This window comes from Hypanus sabinus, chromosome 1, assembly GCF_030144855.1.
Source record: "Hypanus sabinus isolate sHypSab1 chromosome 1, sHypSab1.hap1, whole genome shotgun sequence".
Lineage (NCBI taxonomy): Eukaryota > Metazoa > Chordata > Chondrichthyes > Myliobatiformes > Dasyatidae > Hypanus > Hypanus sabinus.
This window is the reverse complement of record NC_082706.1, coordinates 207,953,679-207,972,004: the sequence shown is the minus strand read 5'-3', so window position 1 is coordinate 207,972,004 and position 18,326 is coordinate 207,953,679. Positions and strand designations below refer to the sequence as shown.

General features: G+C 39.9%; 1 protein-coding gene across 2 annotated transcripts in view; it reads right to left on the bottom strand.

The window, feature by feature from the left end:
* The window catches only part of taf2 (TAF2 RNA polymerase II, TATA box binding protein (TBP)-associated factor), a 108,152-nt gene that overhangs the window by 41,775 nt on the left and 48,051 nt on the right, over nucleotides 1–18,326 (bottom strand). For both annotated transcript variants that reach the window (XM_059984745.1, XM_059984739.1), the window contains exons 17-22: nucleotides 18,065–18,205; nucleotides 15,114–15,224; nucleotides 12,273–12,466; nucleotides 10,920–11,059; nucleotides 8,765–8,834; nucleotides 2,609–2,718 (exon numbers count right to left, since the gene is read on the bottom strand). In XM_059984745.1, coding sequence (XP_059840728.1) covers nucleotides 2,609–2,718; nucleotides 8,765–8,834; nucleotides 10,920–11,059; nucleotides 12,273–12,466; nucleotides 15,114–15,224; nucleotides 18,065–18,205 — 766 coding nt within the window. The remainder of the gene's footprint in view (nucleotides 1–2,608; nucleotides 2,719–8,764; nucleotides 8,835–10,919; nucleotides 11,060–12,272; nucleotides 12,467–15,113; nucleotides 15,225–18,064; nucleotides 18,206–18,326) is intronic.

The following is an 18,326-nucleotide window of genomic DNA, read 5'->3' as shown; positions in this document are numbered from 1 at the left end:
ATGCAACTCCAAAATCACTGAAGCTGGATTTCATCCAAGAGAATCAGTCTTGACAATTGTCAGCCACGTCCAAATTCCGTGAACAACGCCAGATCAGCACAATTGCTTCCACATTCTACCTAATTCTATCTAGAGAATGCAGGATCAGTTCCTTTATTGGCATTGAATTAAAAGTATTGAAGGAGTACCTTTAAAATACAGGCTTTAGCATTCAAGATGTCACCTTACCACATTCTCCTTGAGGACAACTTGATGTGGCAAATAAATGCCCTCCTTGCCAGTAACTTCAACATTTCATAAACTTTGGAATATTATGTGAAGCTTCAATTTTGCAACTGTTAACAATGACTCTACTTTATTCGTAACTTCTTTAGAACATTCAGGAAGCAGGGTGATATACATGTTTCTGTCTACATCAGTGGTGTTGAGCAGCTCAGTTTCTGAGTGTTGAACCTCATCTGTCTTGGTCCAACCACACTGATGTCATGGGCAAGAAAGCTCACCAATGCCTCTGTTTCTCAAGAGGGTGAAGAAATTTGGCACGTCCCTGTTATTATTTATCGATCGATGCACTACAGAAAGCATTCAGTCTAGATGAATATTGGCTTAGTATGGCAACAGCACTGCATGTGATCACAAGAAACTGCACAGAGTCATGGCCACAGCTCAGCACATCACAGGAACCAGCCTACCGCATATAGGCTCCATCTGTATTTCTCACTGCTTCAATAAAGCAGCCAGCACCATCAAAGTCCCACCCACCAAAGAAATTCTCTTTTCTCTCCTCTTCCATCAGGCAGAAGATTCGAAAGTATGACAGCACATAGCAACAGGCTCAAAGACGGCTTCTATCTCCACTGTTATCAGACTCTTGAACATATTTATTTGTCATCTATATCAATGATCTCGATGATAATGTGGTAAATTGGATCAGCAAATTTGCTGATGATACAAAGATTGGAGGTGTAGTGGACAGTGAGGAAGGTTTTCAAAGCTTGTGGAGGGATCTGGACCAGCTGGAAAAATGGACTGAAAAATGGCAGATGGAGCTTAATACAGACAAGTGTGAGGTATTGCACTTTTGAAGGAAAAACCAAGGTAGATCATACAAGGTAAATGTTAAGGCACTGAGGAGAGCAGTAGAACAGAGGGACCTGGGAATACAGATACAAAATTCCTTAAAAGTGGCGTCACAGGTAGTTAGGGTAGTAAAGAGAGCTTTTGGTACATTGGCCTTTATAAATCAAAGTATTGAGTATAAGAGTTGGAATGTTATGGTGAGGTTGTATAAGGCATTGGTGAGGCTGAATTTGGAGTATTGTGTGCAGTTTTGGTCACCGAATTACAGGAAGGATATTAATAAGGTTGAAAGAGTGCAGAGAAGGTTTACAAGGATGTTGCCAGGACTTGAGAAACTGAGTTACAGAGAAAGGTTGAATAGGTTAGGACTTTATTCCCTGGAGCGTAGAAGAACGAGGGGAGATTTGCTAGAGGTATATAAAATTATGATGGGTATAGATAGATTGAATACAAACAGGCTTTTTCCACTGAGGTTAGGGGAGAAAAAAACCAGAGGACATGGGTTAAGGGTGAAGGGGGAAAAGTTTAATGGGAGCATGGGTGGGGGGGCTTCTTCACGCAGAGAGTAGTGAGAGTGTGGAATGAGCTGCCAGGTGAAGTGGTAAATGTGGACTCACTATTGACATTTAAGAAAAACTTGGACAGGTACATGGATGAGAGGTGTATGGAGGGATATGGGTCAGGTGCAGGTCAGTGGGACTAGACAGAAAAATGGTTCGGCACAGCCAAGAAGGGCCAAAAGGCCTGTTTCTATGCTGTAATTTTCTATGGTTCTATACACTTTTCAGGCCGAGACTCTTCATCGGGACCATATATAGTATGATAAAATGAACTGCTGACCTCAAAATCTACCTCATTATGATCTTGCACTTTATTGCTAACCTGCATTTCACTTTTGCTGTAGTTGTTTTACACTTTATTCTGCATTGTTATTGCTGCATCACTCTAGAAATTTGACCGCTCACTTCTGGATTGTTTCCCTTGCACTTCTCATCCATATTACTCACTATGCAATGCTCTCACTGGTCTTGAACTTGCCATTAAACATTTGCACCACAACATGACTTTGCTTACATAGCTACTAGCCAGGGTGTTGTAAGTGAATTACTTAACTTAATGCCTAGGTCTTTCTCTGCACCATCAATTCTCCTAGATGTGATACTGTGATGTGATCTGTACCAAGTGCTGATTTCCAGCTTCTGATTTGGATCAAATGTTAGTTTACCAATCCCCACTCCCTACAAACCCTATTACTGCACCATTATACTACTGACCTCTTAACCCCAACCCACACTATTATATGCTGTGCTCGACCATACCCCTCCACCACTCCTTGACCACTGTACAGGACAAGTCAGGCCTGTAGTCAGCAACAGCCCAAGCCTGGTTTCAGAATGGAGCAGATATTGGTATCCTGCTGGTTTATTTTTAGGCACATTTTTAGTCTTAGAGATTAATTCTTCAATGAAAGAAGAAAATGAAAAAATAACAATTTATAACTAACTGTCTCATCTGAAGGATAACATACCTGAGTTCATTAGTTTCCAGAGTTGGTCCACCAATGCCTCAGAGCACAAAGAGGAGTCTGCGTTCTTGGTGAAAGGCGGATTTTTATTGAGCATACTCAAAACTTTATGTCTGTAAGATGTGAAACAAAAGGATATTTCAGTTACATACATGTACAGCAGTTTGAAGGCAGTACTTGGAGAAATAACTGCACTGGATTTGAGGCAAGTGGTCCTGTGTTTCAATCTGGCTGGCGCCTTGCACGCTTTCAATCTGCACTAGGTTGAGCATCAAACTAGCAACTTGGCCCTATAAACACAAGGCAAATGCTAAAGGAACTGCAAGGTCACTGTCTGATGTGCCACAAGGCGCGGAAAGGAATAACAACAACTTTGGAGAAAAATGCTAAAAAGCTTGTGCAGTTTGTTGGTCGGTTCTCATTTAACTCAAATCATAGTTTTGAGCGCAGGAGTTGGGATGTTATGTTGAAGCTGTAAACAACATTAGTGAGGTCTAATTTGGAGTATCATGAGCAGTTTTGGTCACCTACCTAAAAGAAGGAGGATAAGATTGAATAAGTGTAGAAAAAATTTACAAAGATGTTGACAGGACTTGAGGACCAGAGTTACAGGGAAAGTTTGAATAGGAGAATGAGGAGAGGCTTGATAGGGGAATACAATATTATGAGGATATAGATAGGGGAAATGTACAGTCAGCAGGTTTTTTCCATTGAGGTTGGGTGAAACTAGAATTCGAGGTCATGGGTTAAGGGTGAAAGGTGAAATGTTTAAGGGGAACATGAGGGAGGACTTGACTGAGAGGGTGGGGTAGAGCATGGAACGAGCTGCCAGCGCAAATGTTGGAATCAGATTTGATTTCAGAATTTAAGAGAAATTTAGATAAGTACGAATTGGAGGGGCATGGAGGGCTACTGTCGATGGGATTAGGCAGAATAGTTTGGCACAGACTAGGTGGGCCGAAAGGTCCGTTTCACAGCCATAGTGTTCTATGACTCTGTTTTCAAAACATGGCAGACTCTACAAATATATTAAGACCAAATGAGTAACTAGGGAAAGACTAGATCCTTTTAATGATTGTTCATCATCCACGTGTGCAGCCACAAGATATACACAAGCAGTTAAATGAATATTTCTCATGAGTATTTACTGCAGAGTTGGTCACAAAAGCTAACAAATTCAATACATAGTGATGTACTGGAACATATCCACTTTATAACAGAGGTGGTGCTGCTGGTCCCTAGGTAAATCTCTCAGGTCTCATTAAGTGCATCTTCAAACATTGTGGAAAATGAAGGAGGAAATTGCTGGAGCCCTGGCAGAGATATTTGCACCATCTTTAACCACAAGTGAAGTACTAGAAGACTGGAAGATGACTAATGTTGTGCCCTTAAGAAGAATTGGGAGGACAAGCCAGCGAACCAGATGCTGGTCAGCGTAACATCTGTGGTTGGAAAGTTACTAAAGGGGATTCCAAGAGACAGGATCTACCAGCATTTGAATTCTAACAATTTGGATGAGAACATTGTTAACACAGTTAGCAAGTTTGCAGATGACATCAAAGGTCATCTAAGATTGCAACCGGATTTACATACATTTAGGAAGTAGACCAAGGAATGACAGATGGAATTTAAATTGAACAAGTGCAAGGTGTTGCATTTTGTTTAGTTAAGACAGGACACGACTTGCCATGAAGGTACAGGTACACACAAGAGGCTCTGCAGATGCTGGAAATCTTGAGCAACACACACAAAATTCTGGAGGATCTCAGTAAGTCAGGCAGGGTCTCAGCCTGAAACGTTGACTGTTTATTCCCATCCATAGATCTTCTGATTTATGATGGTGCTGCTGAAGCATAGTGACTACCTGCTGGTAGCAAACAAAACTAACTACTTTATTAATCACACTTTCTGGTAAATAGTCACTGCAATCAATGGCCTGCAACTTCCCATTTCAGAACTGAGCTTTTGAACCACCTGTATGACATGGTATTTTTGCGGCTTGAACTGAAGTCTTGAAGGTGCAGGTCTGTTGCGGTGCGTCGTGTATGAGCCTGGCTGGACCTGACAGCAAGGAATGTGCCAAAATTTGGCCATTGCTGGAGCAAACTTGGAGGCAAGTTGATGCAGCAGGACCAAAGTGAGGCGATGCAGAGTTGAGGTAGCGGAGCCTGGGCCAGAGAGTGAGGAGTGGTCTGTTTGGATGATTTAAGCACCAGGCCAAGTTGAAAAGGTCCGAGGGTTGGGCTGGTGTTCAGCTTGCTGTTCTGCAAGGTTTACTTGTCTTTGCAATGAACTGAGCCTGTGGCCTGCCAAGCTCCTGTATCGGCTTTGACTAGCTTTGTCACTACGGACTCACTTTCATGAACTTCAGTTCTGAACATTAGTTGCTTACTTCTATAGTTTTGATGATTTGCTTTTTTTTGCACTTTGACTGTTTGATTGTCTCCTTTTTATTAATATGTTCCATTAGGTTTCTTTGTTTTGTGGCTGCTTGGAAGGAGACGAACCTCAAGATTGCATACAGTGTACTATACATAGTTTGAAAATAAATGTACTTTATACTTTAGATGCTGCCTGTTTTACTATGTTCCTCCAGCATTCTAGTGATGTATTTCCCTGAAAGTGGTGACTAGGGTGGTGGGTGGTGAAGGCGGTTACAGCATGTTGGTCTCCATTGGTCAGGCCAGAGTACAGGAGTTGGAGCATTATGTTGCAACTGTATGAGTCACTGGTTAAGACATGGAATATTCAGCACAGTTCTGGTCACCCAACTATAGGAAGGATGTCATTAAGCTGGAATAGGTGCAAAAAAGAGTCATACCAGGACTGGAAGCCTTGAACTATAAGGAAAGGCCCTCTGGAGCACAGAGGATGAGAGGTGACCAGAGAAGTATATAATATAATGAAGAGAATAGATAAGATAGCTTGCTGGGATATTTTTCCCAAGTAGGGGAGTCTTACCGAATGTCTGGTCACTACTTGTCCACCTATTCTCACACTTCCCATAAAGGTTCAATACCCCACACACCTTCCTGCCCCCTCGTTTTATTGAGATTTATTCTGCTCCAATTTTCTATGCTCGATATTTGCTCCACATTACTCCTTTTTTCCTCAGTCAGGTTGGATTTGCTTTTTTAAACATTTATTTTTCTCAAATTTTCAATCTGACTTTCTCAACTCACTCCCCAGACAGAAACTTCACAAGTATTCTGGGTTAAAGGACTTTTGGAGCTTCAAACATCTGCCAAGCTGAGGGATGAAACAGAGAACCCTTTCCATCCTGAAGAAGGGTCTCAGCCCTAAATGTTGACTGTTTATTCCCCTCAATGATACTGTGTGTTGACCTTTTTTCTTTCATTTTGGCTTTTTTTTTTGGGTCCGAAACCATGTCCCTCAATTCTGGAATTGACACAACATTACAGTAAACCATTTGTTGTACAGCAATAAAATACATGAATCAGAGCAATGACATCACACTGATCTTATTTAGTTAATAACCATTCCCTTTCCTGTTTACAACAGTTATCTGGCCTGAATACCACATTGAGTTAAATAGCAATTCCACAAATTTAATCAGTTGTACAAAAGAAACAGGACCAACCAATTTATATACTAAGGGGCTGTTCAGTTCAGATAAGCTGTCAAACATGTACTTGAAAAAAATCTCCAGAAGATTCAGGTCATAATCATTCATTTTTTTCTATTAGAATTATTTTCCTAAGAATAATGATAGTTTTTAATTCACCTTGGGCAACAGGGGTAAAAATAGCATAAATCTAAAACTCTTGCATGGTAGGAAAGCCAGTACTTTTATTCTTCCTGAGTGAAGCTGAATTTTAAAACCAAAGTGATGCTAAAGTGCAGTTAGAACACAAGACACTTTGGGTACATGGGTCATAATTTCTCTGAATATCAGAGATTTTTTAATCACAAAGTGAAGAGAGCCACATGATGGTATGTAGGTTGTCAGCCTGGAAGTGTGTGTGTTCTGATCAATTATCTGCTCCTTCTCTTGTTCTGTTCTGTTACATTTTTAATTGAATTAATTTCCAGTTCATTCTTCCTATAATCTTTCACTATTCTTGCTCGACCTCACCCTTCAAAATAAAATTCCATGGCCACTTTGGTTCTGCAGGGTGCAGGTGGAAGCTGGGAAAGAACAAGTGATCGCACTCGAAGTCAGCATTTCAGTTACTGGGAGATCAGGGAATGAAATCACCAGGATCAGGAGTGAGAGGCTGCTGCTGGAGCAAAAAGAACATTACAGAAGCCTGGAGGAGTCAGGTGGCTTTATAAAAAGTTAAAAAAACAGGTAGAGTAACTCAACAAAGAAAGGCATTTAAAATGGAAAACAAACAGAAAAGGATGAAGATTAAGTTAAAATGAAAAGATGGGTGATAAAGTAAGGAGTATAACCAAGGGCTGCAAAAAAGCAAACACAATGCAGACAAATGCTTGAAAATAAATAAGACCTTTAGTTTTTTTAAACAGTAGAATGAATCAGAATCAGGTTTAATATCACCAGCATATGTCGTGAAATCTGTTGTTATGCAGCAGCAGTATATTGCAATATATAATAAAACTGTAAATTAAAGTATATATTTAAAAAGTTAAATTAAATAAATAGCAAAAAGATTTTTAAGAAGTAGTGAGGCAGAGTTCACGGGTTCAATATCCACTCAGAAAACTGACGCTGAGGGAAAGAAGCTGTTCCTGAAACACTGAGTATGTGTCTTCAAGCTCCTGTACCTCCTCCCTTACAGTAGCAATGAGAAGAGGGCATGTCCTGGGTGATGTGGGCCCTTAATGATGGATGATGCCTTTTTGAGGCACCATTCCTTGGTTTTCACCAAACTTACATTGAATAGTCATAAAACACTGACTAGGCCCAAAGGAGTACAGGATGAACTTTGTAAACTAAAGCTTACAAGGGATTTCAATAATTTATTTGGAGTGCAAATGATTTCAATAATTTTTATTTGCAGCACAGGGAATTTGGTAGAATTGTACAAGGATTAAAAAAAAATAATCATTTCCAATGGGCATGTTCTCCAAGCAGCAGAGAAGGCTGCTTGAAAATTTGATGGAGGAATTCAAAATCAGAAGAATTTTGGTCAGTAAATACTTAAAAATAACATTTCCAGGAATCAAAGTGTTGGTAACTGGAGAATATGGAATTCAGATAATTTATAAAAGAACCACAGATAAGGCAAGGAACTTGCAGCAAACTAGTGCAATTATGAATGAACTGGCTGGGTGCTAAGAACAGATTTAAGGGAATATTTCAAAAGGAAAATGGATATATATTTGAAAGACATAAGACATAGGAGCAGAATTAGCCCATTCAGCCCATCAATGTGCTCTGCCATTCCATCATAGCTGATTTATTATCCCTCTCAAACCCATCTTCTGCCTTTGCCCTTTGACACCGTGCCTAATTAAGAACCTATCAACTTACACTTTAAATACAATCAGAATAAGGTTTATTATCACTGGCATGTGTGGTGAATATACCCAATGATTTGACTTCAGGGGCCCTGATGAAGGGTCTTGGCCCAAAACATCGTCTTTACTTTTCCATAGATGCTGCCTGACCTGCTGAGTTCCTCCAGCATTGTGTGTGTGTTGATTAGGTAAGGAATAGCCATTCTCTGACAATTAAGGAGTTCTTCTTGGGTTTTCTCACTTCCTTTTATTTTGTTTATGTATTTTTATTGCTATGCTCTGAATAGACCAGGATATGCAGTTATTTCTGCATATCCTTGACACTAAGTTTACATTATTCCTGGGTTTATTCTTGGCATATTTAGTGTTAATCTGAAGATAACTCCTTTTGCTTTGTCTCCTGATGTGATCCCTTCTCAAAAGAAAAGTAATTTTGCACAATGAAATATATTTTAAATAAATAAGAAAAAATTCATTAAATACAGTTAAAAGACAAGGTATAAAACTATGAATTAAAAGATTAAAAAATACATAAATTGCCATATAAAACAGGGACAATCTAGGGATCATGTGGTACCAAACAACTTCCAAATACTATTTTAAAAATAAACAACCACAAATAATCTCATGAGACAGAAAGTGATTGGTGATATCTGATTAGTTCAACTCCGAAAAGGACTCTACCATAGATGGGATTGCTTTAATAACACCAACCTTATGTAGGGCACTGCATCATTCTGGACCAGATCTAATAGCCACTGTAACTCATCAGTGCTTCTGTCCACTGTAGAAGAAAAGAGATTTAAACTTATAAGGGGCAAGATGAACCTGGGTCTTCAAAATGAAATTCATACAGAAGAAAAATCTTCTACAAGTAAGTAATATGGAAGGATTAAAACAAACATGTGAAATACATATAGGAAAGAATTGGACAGAAACTTAATCTTTCATCTAATAAGTACCCCTCAATTATGAATTTCCTTCTAACATGGCATCATGGTTTACAGCAACCAGGGTCTTTTAAATAAACACGAGGAAATCTGCAGATGCTGGAAATTCAAGCAACACACACAAAATGCTGGTGGAATGCAGCAGGCCAGGCAGCATCTATAGGAAGAAGCACTGTCAACGTTTCAGGCCAAGCCCCTTCGCCAGGACACCCTGATGAAGGGTCTCAGCCCAAAGCGTTGACAGTGAGTCTCCCTATAGATGCTGCCTGGCCTGCTGCGTTCCACCAGCATTTTGTGTGTGTCTTTTAAATAAAGGTATTTTTACATCAGGCAGAGTTAGATCTGCTTTACTGTGAACTGATTTTTCTGGATTGAAGAGTTGAATTTCTAAGGCACCATCTTCATTTCAAAGAAATATTTTTAAAATGTAACATAACACACCCCTTCTCTGCCTTTTGCAAGATAGTCCATTAAAGAAAATCCATACTGCATTAGATACTGCACGTAGGTGAAAATTCATTGTCAGCTGTTTCCATTAAACATGCAACATAATGATTACTGTTTCTTCAAAATTTGTGAACTTCGATATCAGAAACAAAACTAAATATGGAGTTATCGCTACATTGCAAACTTAGCTCAAGTGACCATGAACATTTATTTACCTTGTAATCTCTTTTCAAGTTTTCTAATAAAAGATGTTTTATTCTGGAATACTATAGATATACTCCAGTGACATTTTAAAAATTACTTTTAGGAACTAATGGTTGAATGGTCTGAATCTAAAATTCTAAGTAATACTGAGGAACTATAAAATTCTAAGTAACATCCAGATTCATGAAATAGAACTTATATTTCCCTGATAAACAACGTTCTCAAGGCTTGTTACAAACAAGTCCATTCAAAGAGCTACAGGATAAGATACTGCTAACTGTGGAAGGATCCATCAAGAAATTGCTGCCACTTTACAGAAGAAAATCCAAGATCAGAAACTCAGCATGGAACAGAAGGGGTAAAATTCAAATAAAATATATCCAGGTAGTCCTTTGGAGTCCAGACAAAACATACACACAGTTCGAACATATAAAAGCAGGATGAATGTAGATGGATTTCTTGCCTGCTGCAGGGCAGCAGAAGGCATCTTCTGATGGGTGGGTACAGGGCATTTCTGACTAACCCCCCCCCCCCCAAATCCAGGCTGCAACAAGCATGGGCTCGGTTGAGCCGGAGATCTGGGAGGACTTAGTATACTCACTCGCTGAGTTAGGGAGGCCAGCTAACAGTGCCTGCTTGCTCTCGTCACAGCTTTCCTGTTTATTTTTGACATACAAGGAGTTTGGAATATGAACAGAACCTTGTCATAACCTGAGCACTATATGTGCATCAGAAACTTCCACAATATTTTCAGGGCAAAATTGTAAAGAAAAGTTTTGACCTATAATTACACTACTGGTTTTGGTACAATCTCTGTGAATCTTGTTTCTAAAATACTTACATCAGTGCTTTGATTTTCTTTTTGATAAGGCCTTCTGTGATGCTGGCCAGAGATTAGAAATTCAAGGCTCAAAGTAAATTTATTATCAAAGTACATACATGTCATCGTATACAACCCTGAGATTCGCTTCCTTGTGGGCATACACAGAAAGTCCAAGAAACACAATAGAATCAATGAAAGACCACATCCAATAGGATGGACAAACAACCAAAGTGCAAAAGACAAACTGTGCAAATACAAACAGTTTTAAAAGAAGAATTTGAATTTTATGCAATCCTTTGTTTATACCAACCATAGATTAAGAGTTACATACTAAAATTAACCACTAAAGTCACTTGTGATAACTGAAAACATCTCATGATCTAATTTTTACAATATTTTACACTGGGAAAGGAAAGATTTGCACAAATTCAGATCAAAAGCATACCTTGTGTATAATCTACAACTGCTTCCAGAGCTGCAATGCGAACATCGACAAAGTGTCCATATTCTGCATACGACTTAAAGAGTGATGGATCGCTGGGAATGTGGCCATTCTTCTGAAGCACTCGAATAGCTTTCAGGCAGCTGCAAATTGTAGAGGTATGGTCTTAAAAAAGAAAACTTGTTCAGAAACACTTCTGGCATACTAACCAGACCAAGCAACACATGTAGAATGGCAGTTTCAATGACTTTTGCCAAAATTTACATTTAGTGTTATAAGGAATTATCTTTGCATATTGCTTCTGCTGTACAAGGTAATTTCCACATAACCAAGATTCATCATTTGAAAAATGAATAAAAATGGATTAACAAAGAGGAAAAAAAATTCTCCAATTCCTCCAGTAAAGCATAGGTACACAGGCCAATCACCATTGATGAATGCTCTTGAAGCCTTCATGGTCCAAAGACTTAGAGGAATGGTAGTTTAATTGGTCATTGTAAATTGTCCTGTGATTAGGCTGGGATTAAATCGGGGGATTGCTGGGCAGCACAGCTTCAAGGATCAGAAGGGCCTATTCTGCGCTATATCTTAATCAATAAATAAGTATATTGAAATCACCCATTTCAATCCCCAAAGATGCTACCAGTCCAACTGGGTATTTCCAGTACTGCGTTTTAATTCCATTATCATAATTACTGTAAGTTCGTATTTTCTTATATTGTTTGATTGTTTCTGAGAGACTAGCCTCTATTGCCAGAAGAAGGCCATTGCCTTCTGCAAACCACTTCTGTAGAAAAATCTTCCAAGAACAATCATTGCCCACGTCATATGACACTGCACATAACCTAAGTACAAGCCTGTTTCAGGTCAGATATTTTCAGGATATGAAATACAAATGAAAAGATGTCTGGCTAAAGAGCCAATACTTGCAGAGAAATGATGGGCTTAGTGGCCACTTTCTACAGTATAAATTGTGAACACTGAATACTGCTATCGAAAAAGTTGCATTGACAATCATTGTTCAAAAATAAGCAAATGTTAAATAACAGGGTTGAAAATTACACATTGCACCTCATTATGAATGTCACAGACTGAAAAAACATGCCTTTAAATACCTTTAACCCACACTAATCCTTTAAATGATAAAGACTACTGGGAAATATGGTGATTCGTTGCATTGATAATTATGATGCAATTCTTCAGATAATCTTATTATGCAGGAAAGAACAGAAAATATTCAGGAAGTTTTGCTAAAGGGAAAATGAAAGAGAATCTTCACTTATTGCTGAAACTTAAATATTCAGATACGAGAACTCCATTCCCTTGATATCATGTACATGGTAATCAATTAAATACCTGACAGTTATTGTATTCCTGTAACTTGGTAGCAACTTCTCCATGTTTAGAAATCTGGTTATCTCCTCCAAAATCAATCTTACGTCAGGATTGAGATTATCTAATGTCCGAACCTCGTTATTAATGCTAATTGCAGGTGTTACTGAATTGGAAAGTGCACCAATTAGTTCAGCACGGTAGTAGTTGTCCGAAAACTAAAAGGGAAAGGATATTAAATGTTATGATTAGAATAAACATTGTGCAAAGAACAACTAAATAATATTATCTGTTTTGGTCCTTACGGTTTTAAAATTAGTATACATGTATTTGAAAAATTGCTTGAAGGATATGTGAATTTTTTCAATTGCTACCTGTTGGCCATGAAGGATTTAAAATACAGAAAAAAACATCAAATTCGAATAGGTCAAGGACAGTGGCTTGGAGGTGCCCATTTTGTGAGATTGTACTTGCAGCTTCACCACCCTTCGCTCCACCATCTTGTGGACTCTGAACTGATTCCTGCTCTGGGATAATCTAATGCGAGCATTTGAATGTGAACACAAGGATCCTCAGGCAATGACCTGCAAAACCTTACGAGGCCTCGTCCACACTAGACCTGATAGATCCTTAACCGAAGCTTTTTCTCTTTGTTTTGACCCTCTGTCCACACTGAAACGGCATTTTCCTCCCCCGAAAATGGAGCTTTTCTAAAACCTCTCCAGAGTGTGTAAATTTGAAAACGCCAGCTGGGCAGTATAGTGTGTACAGTAGTGGTCACCAACCATTTTAAGCCCAAGATCCCCTACCTCGGCCTTAGTTCAAGGCAAGATCGACCCCAGATCAATTAGTTACATGCATGCAGAAAAGACCGGAAGTAAAACCCTGCAATCCGGAAGTAGAAATAATGTATGAGCACCAGGGGTACCCACCCTTTTTTTGCACCGCGGACCGGTTTAATATTGACAATATTCTTGTGGACCAGCCGACAGGGGCGGGGGGGGGGGAGGGTTAAAGACGACTGGAATACAGCGATACTCGAAGCAGGTTCCTTATGTCCAGTCTATTCCACAATTTCGTTTTCACTGCTCTCGGCACTTAGCTTCTGTCCCATGCTGGTCACATTTTTTCCGCTCACAAAACTCAACGCGTTTGTCTTTAAGGGCAGGGCGCTTGGACTCAAAGGACCAAAGGAGTTTTGAGGGCTTCATTGCCTCATTAGACAGCCTCCAGGTCCGAGCTCCAGCCTCCCTCCTACCCACCGCCAGACGCCTTGGCCAGGTGCGGTTGGTCGTGGGTCGGGTGAGAGGACGAGGTCAGGTCCGGGGCTGCGGCGGTCGCAGTCCAGAGAGAGCGAGCAACCGAGTGAGGAGTGCAACAAGGCACATGCCTGCCCCCCTCCCTTGAGGCATCTATCAGCTGACAAAAGTTTGTTTCAGTAGATCGCAGCAAGGTAGCTGCTCTGATACTTACGAAACATTGAGCCCAAATTAGGTCATCTGCGAATATTTTAGCACCGGGTTCTCCAGGAACAATCAGTGTGTTAAACAGGTTTAGAGGCAGTGCTCCAGGCCAGTAGCGACTGTACTTCTCACCGGCCACCCGAAGCTAACCAGTGATCCCTGGAGCGAGGGTGTCACTGCAGTTAGGCGACTGATGACCTCGCGTGGGTTCAAGTTCAACAGTGGGGGTGACAGAGAATGAGGAAAGGTGCAGCTGACTCATATTGTTTCCTCCCGGCCCGGTGTTTGGGGACCACTGAATTACACTGTGTAGTGTGGGGGGAGATAAACGCATGCGCACTGGGCAGAAACAACGGAACTAAAACCCCGCAACCCGGAAACAATCTCCCAAAAGTATTTGTGTATTTATTTTTCTTTTTTTTTCGGGATCTACTGGGAAAGTCTCAAAGATTAACTAGTCAATCGTGATCGACGGGTTGGTGACCTCTAATGTATGGGGTAACCAGGGCTTTTTAATAATGCTGTCATGACGTGCTGGAACAGATGGTGGTGGCAGCACTGCATTTCATTGTTTTCTTGAACTAAGAGGAGGAAACGGAAATAGTACACCGTTTCTTCTTCGCTTGTTTTCTAGTGCGTGCCTAGTAGGAGGAGATTCGCCCAAATATCCGTTTTAATGTGGACGAAGGTATTTTCAGAAACGCCTTGTGTGGACGCCTATCGTTTTCTCGTGACACTGGCGTTTTCAAAATTCACCTGAGACTATTCTCAGATGAGTAATTATTTATTATGTAAAGTGCCAGGCCTACTGGAGAAGCTATCTGTAATCTCGTTAGACTCAGAGTTAATAAGAACAAAGACACAAGGATGGGGGGCAGAAGTCATAGAATAATATGTGTTGTAGCCATGAACCAGAGCCAATAAAAAGGTAATGTATATCCAATGACACTGGAATGTTACATTTGAATTGATAAGGAATGAATATAAAAGTGGATACTTCAGCAACATCTCTTTCCAGAGAATCACCATTGCAAGGAGGAACCCCCATGCCAGAGGCTGGGCGAAGATCGACTGGCCAACAGAGGTCCCCTATTTCAGTGTTATAAATTGGAGAAGTGGTCTGACTGAGTATTGGTACAAAGGAAACAGTAGAATTGACGTTCTAAGTTGTTGGCCTGAGGTCAACATATTTTATGTTTTTGTTTGTGCGGAGACAATAACGTTTGGTTTTGATTAATTACAAGTTGCGTAGCGAGTTTCATAACCTAGTTCATTGACAATCAATATACCAATAACACAAGACAAGAAAGCATAAGAGAAAACGAAAATAGCTGTTTTAAAACCAGAATAGCAGAATGCCAGAGGTTTTAAAGATCTAAAAGAAAATTCAGACATGCATTACCTTGTTCTTCCTGTTGTCATTATATTTTATTAAGTCCAAAATAAAGGCCAGCACTTCCTTAGGACATTGGTTATGGATATCTCTTAGCAACGCCATTGCAACAGGCATTGTCTGTGAAAAAGACGAAATGCATTAATGTACTTGCAGAGATACAGTTTTCTATAACCTGACAATATCTGCTTTCCAAAGTAATATGCTGCTTGAGTTATGAATTTTCAATGACTGGACGAGTGTATATATAAGGGTGCCATGGTAGCATAGTGGTTAGCGCTTACATTATTACAGCTCAGGGCATTCTGGAATTTGGAGCTCAATTCCAGTGCTGTTCTGTAAAGAGTCTCTGTATATCCTCCCTGTAGATTGTGTGCGTTTTCTCTGGGTACATCGGTTTCCTCCCACAGTCCAAAGATGTACTGGGAAGGTTAAGAGGTCATAGCAAATTGCCCTGGGATTAATTTAAGGTTAATCGGTTTTGTCGGGGTTGCGGGGTGGCATGCCTCAAAGGGCTACAAGAGCCTATTCCATGCTGTTTCACAAAATAAATATTTTCTTAACATTGAGGGACTAATCAATGTGCTCAGATAATGGCAGCTGGTTTGAAGCAAGAATGGATTACACTGAAGGAGTCAAACAAAGTTGAAAATTGCACGGAAGGACATATTAACCTGAAACGGCTATCTGGTAATTATACATAAAGTATTAATGTTAATCAAATGTAGAAAAAAGCATATCCTTCAAAATATTTAACAATTTAATATTAGTACATACTTTAATATCAGTGTGGATCCTGTTCTCAATTTCTACAGCAGAACTTAAACGCAAACCATGACTTTGAACGTGAACCACCTACGTGTTAATTAATGCTAACAGCTAATCAGTCAATCATGTGGCAGCAATTCAAGGCACAAAAGCATGCAGACAAGGTCAAGTTATTGTTCAGACCAATCTTCAGGATGGGGAAGAAATATGATCTAAGTGATTGACCAGGGAATGATTGTTGGCGCCAGACAGGGTGGTTTGAATTTCTCAGAAACTGCTGTTATCCTGGGATTTTCACACACAACAGTTTTACAGAGAACTGTGTGAGAAACAGAAGCATCCAGTGAGTGGCAGTTCTGTGGGCAAAAACACCTTGTTAATGAGAGAGGTCAGAGGAGAATGGCCAAACTGGTTCAAACTGACAGGAAAAATGCGTAATTCAAATAACCACACGTTATTACAGTGGTATGCACTGTCATCTCTTTTACCCTTGATATATCTAAAAAAACTTTTCATATCGTCTTTTATATTATTGGTGAGCTTACCTTCATATTTCAGGGTTTATCTCTTTATGGCTTTATTTTATTTTCTGTTGATTTTAAAATCTTCCCAATCAAACAAAGGAGCTAGTTGTAGATTACAGGAGGAATGGAGACGGGCTAACCCCTATTGACATCAATGGATCTGGGGTTGAGAGGGTAAACAACTTTAAGTTCCTCGGTATCCACATCACCGAGGACCTCACGTGGTCTGTGCACACCAGCCGTGTGGTGAAAAAGGCACAACAGCGCCTCTTTTACCTCAGACAGTTGAGGAAGTTTGATATGAGGCCCCAAATCCTAAAAACTTTCTACAGGAGCACAATTGAGAGCATCCTGACTGGCTGCATCACTACCTGGTATGGGAACGGTACCTCCCTTAATCGCAGGATTCTGCAGAGGGTGGTGCGGACAGCCCAGCGCATCTGTAGTTGTGAACTTCCCCACTATTCAGGACATTTACAAAAACAAGTGTGTAAAAAGGGGCCTGAGTCACCCCAACCATAATCTATTCCAGCTGCTACCATCCAGGAAACGGTACTGTAGCATAAAAGCCAGGACCAACGGGCTCTGGGACAGCCTCTTCCACCAGGCCATCAGACTGATTAACATGCTGATTTGAGTGTATTTCTCTGTTACGTTGATTGTTCTGTTTATTATAAATTACTATGATTACACATTGCACATTTAGACAGAGACGCAATGTAAGGATTTTTACTCTTCATGTACGTGAAGGATGTAAGAAATAAAATCATTTCAATTCAACTTCCCACCAGTTTTTGCTCTATTATGTGCTCTCTTTTGCTTTTATGCTGTTGTTAACTTCCCTTGTCTACCATTTATGCTTCATTTTCCCTTCAGAATACTTTTTAAACTTTGGAATATATCTATCCTGTGCCTTTCACATTGCTCCCAGAAACTCCGTCCATTGCTGTATTGCCATCATCCCTGCTAGTGTCCCTTTCTAATCAACTCACACTTCCCCCTGTCAAATTAGTGTTAACCCTCCCCAAGAGCTCTAGCAAACCTGCCTGCAAGGACATTGGTCCCCCTCAGATTTAGGTGTAACAATCCTTTTCGTAGCAGTTATACCTTCTCCAGAAGAGATACAAATGTTCCATAAATCTGGAACCCTGCCCCCTGCAACAATTCTACAGCCATGCACTCATCTGCCAAACCACCCTATTCTTACCCTCAATGGCGCAAGTGGCCACTGTGTGTGTAAATCACTGGAGTCAAGCTGGCAGCTTAATTTTATTTGAATTTCCCATTTAGAAATTTAGGGGAAGAAAACAAAACTGGAACAAAGCATGATACTGTCTGCTCTATAGTTTCTAAAGGCTAATCATACAGGAGTAGTGAATGTGTAATGACTGACTGCCACATCAGGCCACAGAGTTGTAAAAACGTTTTCACCGTTTTTTAAGAAAATTAGTGTTGATCTTTTCCCAGAATTTATTCAGACATAAAATGCTGCTGAGGGAACTGTCAAGATAAAATGCTTTTCAGTAAAAACTAAAGAAGTGTAACTAGACACTGTAGCACCTTAGTCTGAAGGTGGGCTACAGAACATACAAGAGGTGCTTCAAGAGCTTCAATAACTTAATTCAAATACTGTAAGCTCACAGTAGAGACGTTTATGAAAAACTTAACCTTCTGTAAAAAGTAGCTCTGGAAGTTCATGAAATTGTTGGTCTTAACAATATTTGAACAGCTTTTACAGCAAAACATTCGAGTGAAGAGCGACTTCATTGCTGGAGGACCTGTCCAAGTGTTCACCATGGCATTTGCAATCTGAAGGAACAATAGCAGATATTATGTACTGTTGAAGTTAATGTACTGCTCACATTTAAAGAGGTATCATGCATAAAATACACAAGCTTATCTAACGGGAGTGCAATAATTCTGCATTGCA